General features: G+C 46.0%; 6 protein-coding genes across 6 annotated transcripts in view; 4 read left to right on the top strand and 2 right to left on the bottom strand.

Moving 5' to 3' along the window:
• Positions 1-122: 122 nt before the first annotated feature.
• Positions 123-1,012, top strand: CNBA2390 (hypothetical protein; the record flags this gene model as incomplete). Its single annotated transcript, XM_773146.1, has 3 exons — positions 123-175; positions 360-606; positions 662-1,012. 3 exons carry the CDS (start codon positions 123-125, stop codon positions 1,010-1,012), a joined length of 651 nt encoding a protein of 216 aa, XP_778239.1.
• Positions 1,013-1,306: 294 nt separating this feature from the next.
• CNBA2380 (hypothetical protein) lies at positions 1,307-2,326 on the bottom strand (the record flags this gene model as incomplete). The annotated part of the gene is made up of 5 exons (XM_773145.1): positions 1,307-1,485; positions 1,545-1,658; positions 1,714-1,851; positions 1,899-2,093; positions 2,155-2,326. 5 exons carry the CDS (start codon positions 2,324-2,326, stop codon positions 1,307-1,309), a joined length of 798 nt encoding a protein of 265 aa, XP_778238.1.
• A 574-nt stretch (positions 2,327-2,900) lies between these two features.
• Positions 2,901-4,373, top strand: CNBA2370 (hypothetical protein; the record flags this gene model as incomplete). Its single annotated transcript, XM_773144.1, has 6 exons — positions 2,901-2,970; positions 3,033-3,203; positions 3,254-3,472; positions 3,533-3,563; positions 3,616-3,693; positions 3,761-4,373. 6 exons carry the CDS (start codon positions 2,901-2,903, stop codon positions 4,371-4,373), a joined length of 1,182 nt encoding a protein of 393 aa, XP_778237.1.
• A 1,055-nt stretch (positions 4,374-5,428) lies between these two features.
• On the top strand, positions 5,429-6,483 carry CNBA2360 (hypothetical protein; the record flags this gene model as incomplete). The annotated part of the gene is made up of 6 exons (XM_773143.1): positions 5,429-5,514; positions 5,763-5,856; positions 5,917-6,007; positions 6,065-6,183; positions 6,238-6,344; positions 6,408-6,483. 6 exons carry the CDS (start codon positions 5,429-5,431, stop codon positions 6,481-6,483), a joined length of 573 nt encoding a protein of 190 aa, XP_778236.1.
• Positions 6,484-8,240: 1,757 nt separating this feature from the next.
• CNBA2350 (hypothetical protein) lies at positions 8,241-9,037 on the bottom strand (the record flags this gene model as incomplete). The annotated part of the gene is made up of 4 exons (XM_773142.1): positions 8,241-8,463; positions 8,524-8,590; positions 8,640-8,819; positions 8,914-9,037. 4 exons carry the CDS (start codon positions 9,035-9,037, stop codon positions 8,241-8,243), a joined length of 594 nt encoding a protein of 197 aa, XP_778235.1.
• A 3,628-nt stretch (positions 9,038-12,665) lies between these two features.
• The window catches only part of CNBA2340 (hypothetical protein), a gene marked incomplete at both ends in the record, with an annotated part of 1,280 nt that continues 170 nt past the window's right edge, over positions 12,666-13,775 (top strand). The window contains 6 exons of the mRNA XM_773141.1: positions 12,666-12,668; positions 12,735-12,925; positions 13,055-13,214; positions 13,267-13,443; positions 13,505-13,638; positions 13,700-13,775. The exon at positions 13,700-13,775 is cut by the window's right edge and continues 47 nt beyond it. Of these exons, the coding sequence (XP_778234.1) occupies positions 12,666-12,668; positions 12,735-12,925; positions 13,055-13,214; positions 13,267-13,443; positions 13,505-13,638; positions 13,700-13,775 (741 nt within the window). The remainder of the gene's footprint in view (positions 12,669-12,734; positions 12,926-13,054; positions 13,215-13,266; positions 13,444-13,504; positions 13,639-13,699) is intronic.

The following is a 13,775-nucleotide window of genomic DNA, read 5'->3' as shown; positions in this document are numbered from 1 at the left end:
TTCGTTGTCTCGTCGGCGTGTTTACGTAGTAGTTTGTGTCCGATATAGCATTACTTTCATCTTTCCATATTAAAAGGAGACATCATTTATTCGACAAAAGAATCATTGAACGTGTCCAAGTCATGCAGGTTACCCCTGAACAACTCGTCAACGAAATTGCCAAAAAGTATAACGAGTAAGTAAAGCTCCCTTCGCTTGCTGCGCGTGCGTAAAGATTGAATTTCAGAACTAACCATTACGAGACTTCCAAAAGATAGGAGACTCCTAGTCGCAATAGCAGGGTGTGTACCTCTATCCTCGCTATACTCAGTATGAGCCAACAAAAACTCACGGCATGGACCGAACGGGCGGCATAACAGGCCACCTGGATCGGGTAAATCTACTCTCGCATATCCCCTCGCCGATGCCCTCAATTCCTTCATCCTTGGCCATCCACCCACAAATCCTTCTCACATTGAGAATCCTGTTTCATCTTTGCTTGCCGAAGGGAATATCCAGCAAGGAAATGACGACGAGGTTGCCTTAACGATAGGTTTGGATGGATGGCATTATCGTCGAGAGGAATTAGACGACTTTGATGATCCTCAGGACGCTCATTGGAGAAGGGTGAGCACATCCTTGAAAATATCTCATCGACAATACTGAAACAGTTTCCCTATAGGGAGCTTCTTTTACTTTTAATTTGAATTCATATAGAAGTTTCCTCTCACTTCTCCGCATTCCTCTTTACCCTCACCCGCCGAGAAACATCCCCTTTCCAACATTCGACCATGCTTCTAAAGATCCCAAGCCTTCACCTTTCCCTATCTTACCCGGACACCGCATCATCCTCATAGAAGGTCTTTATACTCTTCTTGACCAACCTGGCTGGAGAGAGTGTGCAGCAATGATGGACATGGGCGTCTGGGTTGATGTTGATGAGAATGTAGCAAGGAAACGAGTAATAAAAAGAAACTGGGAGGCTGGAATTGTTGAAGATGTCAAAAAATGTGAAGAAAGAGGTAAGGAATGATTGTAAACGACACTCTGTATTCTAACGTCCGGTGACAGTCGATGCCGTGGACATGAAAAATAACGAACAGGTCAGGAATTATCTTGTCGATCCGACATATATCATTAGATCTATCGAGGGGGAGTTCATTTCAAAGCAAAACTTCCGTTTCGACTAGAACATCCGATTAATGCAGCGCTAAGATAGAGAATATACCTCCATTATGTCCAAAAAAAAGTATGAAATTACACGAATGTCCAAAACGCCGTCCACTATCTCAAAGATCAATGCTGCTCTCTTTAACTATGACAGAACTCAGATCATCCGAATGAGCTCATTTATTTTCGGTCCGTTAGCCAGTACGTCCGCTCGAACCTCTCCAACTCCGCTCTCCTCGTCCCACCCGGCCGATCTAGACTTGGCAAGCATCTCATCCCACCAAGGGAAAAGAAGGTCTCGAGCAATAAGCTTGAACCACGGGGTGAATGAATTGGCTGCAGATGAGCAGATAAATGTTAGCAACTGGGGGCTGCTGAGGAATGAAGGCACTCACAAGGATCGGTGAACATGGCCTCAAGTTCAGATTTTGAAACATATTTGGCATCACTGACCTCGTTGGGGTTGAGGTCAAGGTCCACGTTGAGGGTAGAGAACAGAATGTAGTCGACTTGCGTCTCGGTTAGTAGGCAATTGACGCAGCCTTGGTACAATGATTTACTCACTCTCGTGCTCTCCCCAGACGCCACTACTAGGCGCCAGATAGTGTATCCGAGTGAGGAAATGGAAGTCCTCAGGCTTAAGTTGACTCTCTGGTATTCCCAGCTCTTGAGGAAGTTTTCTAATGGCGGCGGCTTTCACGCCTGCAACGAAGTCAGTTCAATCTCTATAGACAAAATGGCCAACGCACCTGCCTGGTGCTCTTCCACAAGTTCAGCTTTGATACTCAACGGATGAGAACAGCAAGTATTGGTCCACATGCTGGGGAAAGTTATCTTTTCGTCGGCACGTTTTTGAAGGAGGAGACGGCCATCGGCGGGGCGGAAAAGGAAAACGGAAAAAGCACGATGAAGAAGACCAGTGTTGATGTTAGACATGAGGTGACCTACCGAGAAGAGAATAAGCAAAGCTTACCCTAGCTAGCTATCTTCTTTTTTTTCACTTACAGACTTTTTTACTTCCTTCGCCATAAACCTTGTCCTCGGGAGTGACAAGAATGCACCTCTCCTCCATAAGTCTTACTTGCTCTTCATCATACGAATCGAGATTAATATCATTGACGGCAGTGGTGAGAGTCGCGGGAGAGGTGGTGACGGTTTCTACAGCAGTTGTCGACATGTTGGAAAGCCAGGAGGAGCACTGGCAAGAAGATGATAAGAGAAATTAAAGTTTTATTACTATCAGAGCGAAATCGAAAGCGGAAATAATGACCAAACACTGAAGCCCTCGCCGAGACTTTGGCCTCCCGGTCGCGCACCGTTTGATAGAAATGCTTTTACGTTACGTAACTAGTATCGCACAAAGGGTTTTCAATGACACGTCAGCCCTAGGAACGACCACGACGGCGACCGCCGCCTCCGGGGACGTCGGCGGGGAAGGAGGCGGATAATATGACGATGGCGAGCACAGCAGAAGAAGCTGGACAACGAATGATACGATGAGTGATGGATCTGTCCTGCAATTCATCCTACCCAAGTACATTAACCATCCAGATACTACGTTATATTGAGAACACCCACACTTTTATCTACTGATATACCTGTGCCCACCGTCATACGTCAGGTTGCTATCCTCGATAGTCTGAAAACTCCCATCCTTACTCTTCATAATCTGTCGCAATCCACCAACTGTCAATAATACTAGGCGCTGCGCTATACTCAAATTCTACAGGTCGCAAGTAATCACTGTCATCATGAAGCTTCTGCCATTGGCCGTGGTAGTTGCCTCCGCCCTTCCTTCAGCCCTATCCTGGGGCGCAGCTGGTAGGTGTTCCTGAATTATGCTTGGTGTCTGCTGGTTATTAACTGGTAATGACCGATTCCAGGCCATGAGATGGTTGCAACCATAGCACAAATACATCTTTTCCCATCGACAAGGGCAAAGTTATGCAGTATTCTTCCCGAGGAAGCCAACTGTCACCTAGCACCGGTAGCTGCTTGGGCCGACATTGTGCGGAACAGGTATCGTGGAACAGCTCCTATGCATTATATCAATGGTGTGTATGTACCCTAATAATTAAGGTACATACTGATTGTTTACATACAGCAAGAAACGATCATCCCCAGGACCACTGCGAATTTGGTCAGCATGGATGGCAGAACGAAGATGTCAATGTGATTACAGCTATCCAAAATTTCACTAGGCTCATAATGGACGGGAAGGGCGGAAAAGACGTGGATATTCCATTGCGATTTTTGGTTCATTTCATTGGAGACTCTCACCAACCGTTACATCTCGCAGGAAGGGATAAGGGCGGAAACGGAGGTGTGTTATGTATGAAAAGATGGGCACGTAGGCATGTGAGCTGATTCGTCTGATTTATAGCCAAGTTCTTATTTGAAGGAAGAGAAAGGAAGTAAGTACAGAATTCTTCTAGTCATTGTGTCTTTGAGCTAATGGATGTTCAGCTTGCATTCTGTGTGGGATTCAGGAATCATCACCAAGAACATCCGCGAATTGTCAAACTACACCTCTCCCTTACCATCGTGAGATACTAGTTGAATTTTTACCACATGGATCCAGCGTCTGATAATAAGAATTACGTCTCTGTAGAAAACATATTGAAAGGTGTCTCCCAGGGGCAATCTTCGACCCATACGTTCGCTGGATCGTATGGGAGGGAATCCGCCTTTGGTGGCGCGATGAAGTCGATTCATGGATTTCCTGTCCGGCCACAGGCGATCCCTATCCTCATTCCTCTCAGAACTCTATTCCGCCTTCTGCGTCAACTATCATCAAAGATCATTTCCGCTCAGCTGCATCATTTGCTCTATCCCTTCTTCCCGGTCGACTTTCGGAGCTGGCCGAGCTTTCTTTTGCGCTTCCTGTGATTGAAACAGCAAATTTCGAAGATCAGACTTTAGCCCTCACTCCAAAGATTCTTGCAGTCAAGGAAGTTAATATGACTTTTCCTTCTTGCCCCTATCACTGGATCAGTCCCATTCATCAACTCAACTGTGACATCGTTTGGCCCAGTAAATACACCGGCCAGCCAAACGAACCATTGATAGAACTCGACACTGATGAGTATCTGGGAGAAATTGGAAGGCAAAAGATTTTGGAGAAAATGATAGCTATGGCGGGTCTGAGGCTAGCGAAGGTATTAAACGAGGCTTTGGCGGAGGAGGGAGATAGTGTTCATGGTGTATACTTCGGATATTCGTGAGGGATGTGACGTTATTCATGTTGTGAAAGCGGTTCAGTAGACATCACATTTAATGAAACTGATTATTATCAGCCAAATTTCTCCCGCTCTTCGAATGACAAACTACTTCCCTTGATATTATTGCTGTCGTATCAGACATGCCGTTTGTATCATCATTGCCCTCCTCCTACGGCCAATCGTGCTCGAACATAATCTGTCTATGTCCGTGCCGTGGACGAGCGGTGAACGATGATAGTGGAGGTAGCAGATCATGAGTAGTAACCCTCAATAAACGGATAATAGTAAACCTCTATCATCTGGGATTGTTAGCAATCTTATTAGTAACAGTTACCCACGCTACAGTACCGTATGTGTTATATATTTCTGTCCAACGAACAAAGTATCTCGGAAGCTGTTGTACGCAGTAGGAGATGGTTCAGTGCCACGGCATGGCTTGGTGGGGCCGTCATTTGGATTACAACAAGTGCAAGACCACTGATAATACGTACTCTGGTGTTTAGATATAGTGGATTAGACAATTGGCTTCCATAGATTAGTATTGTAGAAGGACATCACGCAGATGCCAATTGACGTTGCCTCCACCATTGCACCAATATGTAAACATATGTAGGATAGCAAGTACGTACTACTATATATGCATGCTTTGATGCAAGCGTGCGTGATCTCTTGAGGCGCCAAAGAAAGCCAGACGAAACAACGGCCGCCGGCGCGGATATCATGATCTGCACGTTATTAATAATTACAACCACGCACATCATGAAACCTATACATATTCAACATCATCTTTATCTTCTCTCATTGTCACAGTATCGCACCCGTTAATCACTAGGGTACTATCTTATCCCCTCCACATCTTACTTCTTTAAAACACCTCGGATTCTCTTCTCGTGCCCGACAGTTGCGCTGTACTTGCAGTGATCTACACTATTCGCCATCGCGCATCATATTGTTCCTCCGAACCAGCAGCGAAGCCGAACTTAGAATAGAAGGCCGCAAAATTTTCTACTGTTTCCATGGATCACATTGCCGCAAGCTCATTTAATACATCCACTTGGATGCCCAATGGTCTTCCAGAGCATAATGGCGCCCCACCTCCGCCGATGAACAACTCATCTATCATCAATGGGAATAGCGAATGGAAGTGAGTGACACATGTCCATGGATGTTTGAAGACAAGGCGGAAGGTTATTTAACGAGAGAAATAGGTATGAGATGCGACGGGAAGCGCAACTTATAATACCTGGCTTATATTTGGGGCCATTTCAAGCATCTTTGAACTCAAACAAGATGAAACAGATGGGAATAACGCATGTGTCAGTATCATTCTGCCTTGGGCCCATCTTTTGTGGTTCTAGCGCCATATTGAACTAATACATTGGTGTGATGTAGGCTTTGTATTCGAGACCAGAAGGAAGCCAGATTAATATTTCCAAGATTTCCGGAAGAGTTTAAATACATGACACTCGACATCAGTGACCATCCTGTATGCGGACAAATTCCTTGTTAATCTACGCTGACAGTATGTTTTTTGTGTGTTACGCAGGATCAAAATTTGATCACCATTTTCCCTACCTGCAGAGATTTTGTGGAGGAGGCACTTTCCACGGGTGGGACTGTTCTCGCACATTGTAACGGTAAGCAAAGATACCTGTTATTCCCATTAGTAGCTGCTAAAAACATGATGAACGAAGGGGGAATTGCTCTCTCGCCTGCTATTGTTGTCGGATATCTCATGTGGAAATTCAATTGGACGGCCGAGCATGCTCTTGCACATGTCCAGAATAAACGGTATTGTGTCAGCACAATGAGTGTGAGCGATTGAATTATCTCCGATGGATGAGAATCTGATAGTTTGGGTGCATAGTTCCAGAACCAGTTCAAAGAGTACGAACCTATCTACATGGCACAAAAAATGGTGGAGACTGCAGCGAAAAGAGAGACTACAACAAGTAAACGACAGGTGGAAGAAGAGTAGGTCCTCTTGTCTCCTGAAATGTACCAGTGGTCACTGGTCGCTAATACAATTCATTACAGAGACGAGGAAGGGGATGGTTATCGGAGAAAGCAACGCTATGTGCAGGGAGAAGCTTCAGATATGATGTTGGATTGAAAGATAATGAGCGTGTTTCTTCTGGCTTCTACAGCTGAGTCCAGTATGTTATCTCAGCACTCAGGCGACATGAAAGGCCGCGGCATTCTATTGATTTTGTTATCGTCAGTTACCCGCCTTAATATTACAATATTGTATTTGCACATGTACATTCAACCAAAAGGCTACTATTGATATCTGTATGGAGATGACCGGCAGCGAAGGGCAAACAATTGCCTGTTGTACTCGTATTGTATGGATTGGAAGACAAAATGGGTTGTTCATTAACAACTTACGACAGATTATGACAGATAAGGAAAAGATTGATCTCCTTCTTTACTCTTTACTCTTGCAATTGATTGTCATGCTACTAAAAAGTGCATGAAAATAAAGGCATGTCTGCAGCTTTACTTTCGTTGTAAAAAATCCTTTATTTATGCATTCACTTTTATAATCTAATTGGATTAACTCTCAAAATTTGGGAAAGTAAGAAAAGAAGAAGGTTCTCTTTTACCCAACGCGGCGGATCTCTTTGTCCCTCCGTCGAACAAAGCAAAATTAGTAAGGTTTCAAACCTAACCACAATTGTAGTAAGAAGGTTAGACTCATCAGTAGTGGCCAACTGTTTTACTGTCGACCGCATTCAACTGCATTTGAGGTTTGGGAGAGATGCTGGTCCCACGCTGATTATAGTAATTGTCGAGGTGACATGACCGCCGACAATGTGATGACTTGTTGACGGATAGTTTCGTCTCGCCAGCGACAGTCTCCAATATAAATTTCATCGTCTATTCATAACAAGCATTTGGCCTAGCCTGCAGTTTTCTTATACGATGTTGTTGTTGGCCTTTGTTTTCTGCTCGTTTATTACTTTCTCCTTCCTCCTTCCTGGGGTGTTTGGTTCACCTACACCAGACACCATTTTCGTGAGTTGATCCCAAGTGAAAACGAAACAAACTACTGTTACACTGAACATCGACCCTAGCTACTGAAAGAGTCTTCTTTCACATCTCTCGGGTGTTCCAAGTTTTTTACGCCCACTTCCATCCTCCATCAAGTTCCATCTCCTGGAGCCTGCTTTTCTCGCTGCTCACCTACCGAAGTTGCCGCTTATACGCAGATCCAATATGGCGTCCTTTGCTCCTGCGGTGACAAAGAAATGCTTCAGGAACTTGATGTGATGGACCCTTGTACTGGTAATAACTGGTATTTGTATAGTAACAAGGAGGTAGACGAGAACGAGGTTATTGAACTGGAGGTCGATGGAACTAGGGAGTTGGAGGGCTTTGACACTGCTTTCTCTAGAAAAGGGCGGACATCCGAAGCATCAATACCAACAGCAAAGCTGGGAATGCTGACATTTGGCAAGCAAGATAGAAGCAAAATGTAAGAAGAAATCTGGCTGTTGTAGATGACACGTAGACTGATCGCAGTCACATTCACGCAGACTAAAGTGAGGAACAGACAGCGAATAGAGCCGTTAGTCTGTCTCTACTTTTGTTGACAGCATTCTGGCATAGAATAAAACTTTTCTTTGCCAAAGGCTTGGAGATGAGACGTCCGAATGAGAGGCTGTTAAAGATATCAACAGAATAATCCCTTGGAAGACTCATAGAAAACGGGCTGAACGAATGCATGAAAGAGCGTCGTATATAGACATATCAGGCGTTAGGATGAATCTTCGTATCTAAATCCGTCACAAAGTGAGATCTATGAGTAGAACATAAAGCTAAATATTGAGTCGAAAGCGAAAGGACAACTGAACTTTCTCCAGCTGTTTACCAGAGAGCAATGGCACCGGCGGTCACAGCAAAGAGAGCAGTGGCAATGAGGGAGACGGAGGCGAAACCCTTGGCGCCAGAGTCAGAAGAGGCGCTGGTAGAAGCGCTAGCAGAAGCAGAAGTCGTGGAAGCGGCAGCAGAGGCGGCGCTGGAAGCGGAAGTAGAGTCGGAAGAGGAGGACGACGCGGCGGCATCGGCGGTGCTGGCAGAAGAAGAGGAGCTAGGACAAATTCAGTTGATTAGCTCACTTGCCGACATTGAATGCAAGTCGGATACTCACTCCGTGGACTCAGTGGAACCTGTGGCGGCAGTAGAAGTAGAAACACAAGAGCTGCTAGAGCCAGCCTCTGACATATGCATTAGCTTGGTACTGTGCGGAGTAGGGTACGGACTCACGGATGGTGACTGGGCTACTGTAGTTGATGGTACCAGTGCTGTCTGTAACCTTAAGAGACACAGAATTGCCAGAGGCAATGTCAACAGTCCAAGTAAGAGAGGTGCCAGACTGCTCTCCGAAATCCTTCAAGGAGGCGGCAGAGGCCTCACCACCGGGGATAATGGCAAGGTAATAAGGAGCTAATAAGAGCAACGTTGGTCAACCAATCTTCATACTACGCGTCTCCGGGGGCCAATGGCGATTTATCCGCTCACGCGCAGAAAATTGACCTACCGGTACCACCGGACCAAGAGAGAAGGGCCGGCTGGCATTCGATGAGAGTGGCGGGGGAGGACACGGTCAAGTCGGCGAGGACACTAGCGACGGCGGTGAGGAGGATGAAGGCACGAGCAAACATGTCGACTGATGTATTTTTTGCCTGGAACGGATTAAAAGGAGTTGGAAATAGTTAAGCAAAGAGCGTATGTCGTCGGACAATATATGGCTGTTATGGAGACAAGAGAAGGGTAGGAAAGAAGAGGGTGAAGAATAATAGCCAGTGTGGATTATATATGAAAGTGGGCAAGGGACCGCGTAATTTCTTTTCTTGTGATTTCTTCCATCTAACGGGGATCGAGCACAATCACGCAGCAGTAGATCGGGGACTGCAAGCTGATAGGTAAAAAATTGAGCAGATACCGTCTCAGTCATCGAGCGCGTCCGGTCCAGCCCAGGGAGCAGGGCACGAACTGCATTATTTGAGATTTTGATTTGAGCGAAATTCGGTGGGCCAGGGGCGACGCGATCACTTACGCGACACGCGAGTTGCTTTTTGTGTATTTCGTTGGTGCTGTTTGTGAGAGCGGCAATTTATAGGGTCGTTTCATTATTAAGTAAATTTGCTGCGCCGATTCGTTCTTCACACCATCGTCAGAGATAAGACAAAGAGCGCCTATCAATACGCATGCATGCACCGCACTGTAGACATCTTATCATATCCGCTGGCTAGCATATGTACGTACTACAGTCGCAGTTATACAAGATCAATGTTCTCTGTACGCAGACGGATAATTTGTGTTGTAGACTGTAACGCGGGGACCGGGGGGCGGTGCTTTCAGGACACTGACGCCTGACGCGTCGCGTCTTCCGACTGAATCCCTATTATTTAGCCTTCGTCTGCCGCCCGTTGCACCCTGCGGATTTTTACTGAAAGCATGCGCGGTAGCCATGTAATTTAAGGAAACCAAGCCTTCAATTTTTTTTTGGTAATGCACTGCTGCCAAGTGCCAACCACGTGCGTCTGATACTATGCTTTGACAAAGAAGGGGCTGCCGGTACTGTCTATATACACGATTACTTATGCTGTTGTTACAGCTGCGCGAGTCCTGTAGGAAGTCCAAACAAGCGCTGACATCAATGCGTCAAACAGCGTCCGTCAAATCCGCAAAACACAACAAGCAAAAAAACAGGCACGTTCCACATGTCCATCAAAATCAAATTTCAGTACCTGATTGAGGCCAAGGATAAAATACTGGAGACCGGGACCGGCAGCATAGATAGATACGGCACTGACATGAGCGCTGGGCAAGTGAGCAGAGCAGAGAGAAGAAAAGAGCAGTGATTAGAGAACGAAAATGTACTTGTGCATAAAGTCTTCAACGAAGTTAGCGCCGAGTTCAAAGAGCAGCAACAGCAGTGGCAGTTGTGATCTATATATATTTTGCATGTCGATTTTTTTTCTTTGCTTCGAACCTACGTAATTCGGAGTATCTTCGGATGTCTATACTACTAAAGGGCGTTAGGCAGCGCTTTTGACGTGCGTATGATTGGTAACCGTTCTGTTACACAGTTTTGTACTAACAATATGCCAAAAAGTATTTGACGATGAAGAAATTGTTGACCGAGCAGTTCTACAACAGATTATGGGAGTAGAAGAAGATGTACCTGGGATAGAGATGAAGGTGGTCAAAATGCAGGTGGAATGAATGTACCGTAGGTATTTTTGGGTCTTACTACGAGAATTCATTTTCACGGGCCCCGCTATGCAACATCCCTGCTATATAAATAAGCAAAGAGCCTCGTCGTCTCATCTTCCCCAACTCGCTCGTTCCCCAGACCTGGTCGGTATCTAACCACGTTCTGCAGCCTCGTCTAGATCTCATCTCTCGTGCAGTGAATATCAATGACAGCCTTTCAAGACCGCTGATTTCTGTGTACTTCTGCCAGTGCCTCCAAAATATCGGCGTCATTGACCCATGAGCCACTGAGTACTTTCGATTGGAGTAGGTGATTCAAGGGACATGGCGGCGATCTGTTCCGATTCAAAAAGGGCGAAAGAGTACAGTTGGAAACTGAGTTGGGCCCATATATGCCATGTGTGGGATTCCCAACTAAAAAAAATCGCCAGTTTTATCATGGAGAGCTGGGTATAATATGTGATAATACTTGCAGGTTTCCAGAAGTTTATCTTGAGTGATAAAAGAGTCAGAAAATGAGTTGTCTTGATATGTTTGAATGAAAGAATCACTAACCATTCCAACTGTGGGTTCCCCTCCCATGATCTTAGATACCTCTCTTCCGCGCTACAATGAGAGGTAGTGGAAATGAAATGGGCGCACTTGGTGAGGCGGTCAACGAAGGCAAGCATCGCGTTACAAGCCGGCAATAAAGGTAGTTTGACGATAAAGTCGGAGGTGATGTCTTCTCAGGTCTTCGCGCGCTGAAGGTATTTGCTGCATTAAATGTTGCCTTGATTTTCATCATCTAAAGACAATCAGCCCAGAACATCTCTAGCTAAGATACCATACCCACTCGACCATTCACAGCAGTCGGTGTCAGCAGTTTAAACGGGATCTTGCCGGACTACAGAGATGGCAGCACGTAGTTGTTGTTTGAGGTATTCCATTTCTGGTAAGGCTCAAGATCCGTCTTCTTATTGTCAACCGGGGTTTCTTCTGCTGAACGACCGCAGTGGGTCCGGAATCCCTTGCAGTTAAGCCACTGAAACCTCACATATGGCTTGTCAGGCTCATTCTTTCTAGTCGAACCTCGATTCCGGCATGGGATGGGGTGATAAAGGTTCATGTTTATCCATTTTGTGGATTTGCAGAGTGCCCTTTTTGTGAAGAGACGTGCCTTTCCAGAGCATCCAACCAGTCATCGATGTGATCGAGAGGAAGCTTTTGACACTCCTGAATGTGGTGACTCCTGAGCTGACGTGCCGGTTGTTGTTGTCCTCGATTCTGCCGATGCTAGAGTTCCTGATGTAGACTCGATACTCTAAGCCCTCATTCCCATTGAGCCACTCTTAGCTGCTAGAATTCCACGATATCTTGGAAGGGTCAACGATTTCTTCTCGTTCAGCAGTACCCTTTCAAGCTGGCAATTTCCTTCTCCCACGTCTTAAGCTTCTCCCTCATCTTCCCCTCCATTAGGTCTCCGCTTGACAACTTAAGTGTCATGAGTCGTCAACCCCTGGTCACCAACGGTGCCTTCATAGCCACATTCGCTACCGTCCTATTCTCCCAGAGATTATTACGCTTGGAAGATCCGCATACCGACTCTGCCGGCTCGCGTCTGTTTGCCGTTGTTGTCGGGGGGATTTCTCATCGCATTTGCTTCTCCGGCTTAGTTTGTGCGTAGTAACTTGCCTTGGGTTTTTATTTTGCAATGCCTGAGCTGCCTCCAGCCCAGAGTAAATATGCAAAAAAGTGCTCTATCTAAGATGTGGAAATCATTATGCCAGTAGAAGAAGTACAGTGTTTCTGTTTGAGTGTTATATGTGTAGCGGCATGCCTTCGACGCTCGGGACAAAAAGTAAGAAATAACTGTTCGGAAAAAACCCTCAATGGCCACAGTCAATTCTCCTGGCGGCGTTTCATAATAACACACTTAAAGGTTTAAGAGGTGTATATTACGTAATACTAAAAACGTGGCATCATACATTCTTCGCTCGGTCTCGCGTCCAACAACGAACACACCATCACTGTTTTCATATTCCTTCAACTTCTTCTCGTCTATTGCTACACATCGCCAGGACCTTCATTATGGTAAGTACCCATACGGCATCACATCTTTCCCTTGTCCTGATCACAAGCTTATATTTCATTACTCAGTCTCAGCCAGAATCCTCTGTCGCTCCCCCTCGCGAATCATACGATGAGCGAGCTGCTTCTCCACTTCCGCGAGACTATGCGGAGGACAAGTACTCTACTCGTCCTCCACCTGCCAGATATGATGACGAGCTGAGAGATGACTCGTATTCTGCCAAGGGAGGCGATACTTACAGAAGTGATCGCCCTGCATTGTGAGTCAGCTTCTCATCAAGGGTTGTCCGGAAATTTGTTGGTTGCATCCGGTCGAATACCAACGCCCTGTCTTTATTTGATTTATATATTCTTGCCTCTCCATTATATGTGGCTAAGCATCCCTCTAGGGAAGCACCCCGTCGACCTGCTCAGGCTCCACCTCCAGTCAACCCGAACCCAGTTCTCGGTGTCTTTGGTCTTTCTATTCGCACTCGTGAGCGAGACCTCGAGGATGAGTTTATGAGATATGGTGATGTGGAGAAGGTTGTTATTGTTTATGACCAAAGGGTAGATATTCCTCATTCAAAGCTTTTACAATCGCTAACTTTCAATCAACTAGACCGATCGTTCTCGAGGATTCGGCTTTATAACAATGCGAACCGTTGACGATGCGGCACGGTGTATTGAAAAACTGAATGGGCTTAGTCTTCACGGCCGAAACATTCGCGTCGACTATTCTGCTACTCAGAAACCTCACTCTTCCACACCTGGCCAGTATATGGGTGCCAAGAGACCAGTTCGTAAGTCTTCTCTCTCACATATGAATTGCAATGCAATCTTGAGCTCATATCGGGCAGGCGATGACCGCTACGGTCGTGGGCGCTATGATGATCGCCGAGGAGGCTACGGCGATCGACGTCACGACGATCGCCGTGATTATTACGGTTCAAGTAGCAGCAGACACGACGATCGAGATGGCGGCTACAGGCAAGTCGGCTTTTGTAGCGCCACAGGCTCATCCACTGATAAACTTCTTTTATTCTTAAAAACAGAGAGTCTTACGGTTCTCGTAGGACTGGTGACCCTTATGAAGGTCGCAGCAGGAGAGATGATTACAGCTACGATAAA

The sequence above is a fragment of the Cryptococcus neoformans genome, chromosome 1 (genome assembly GCF_000149385.1).
Source record: "Cryptococcus neoformans var. neoformans B-3501A chromosome 1, whole genome shotgun sequence".
In the NCBI taxonomy this organism is placed as follows: Eukaryota; Fungi; Basidiomycota; class Tremellomycetes; order Tremellales; family Cryptococcaceae; genus Cryptococcus; species Cryptococcus deneoformans.
Note: the sequence above shows the minus strand (reverse complement) of the source record. Positions and strands in the feature narration are given on the sequence as shown.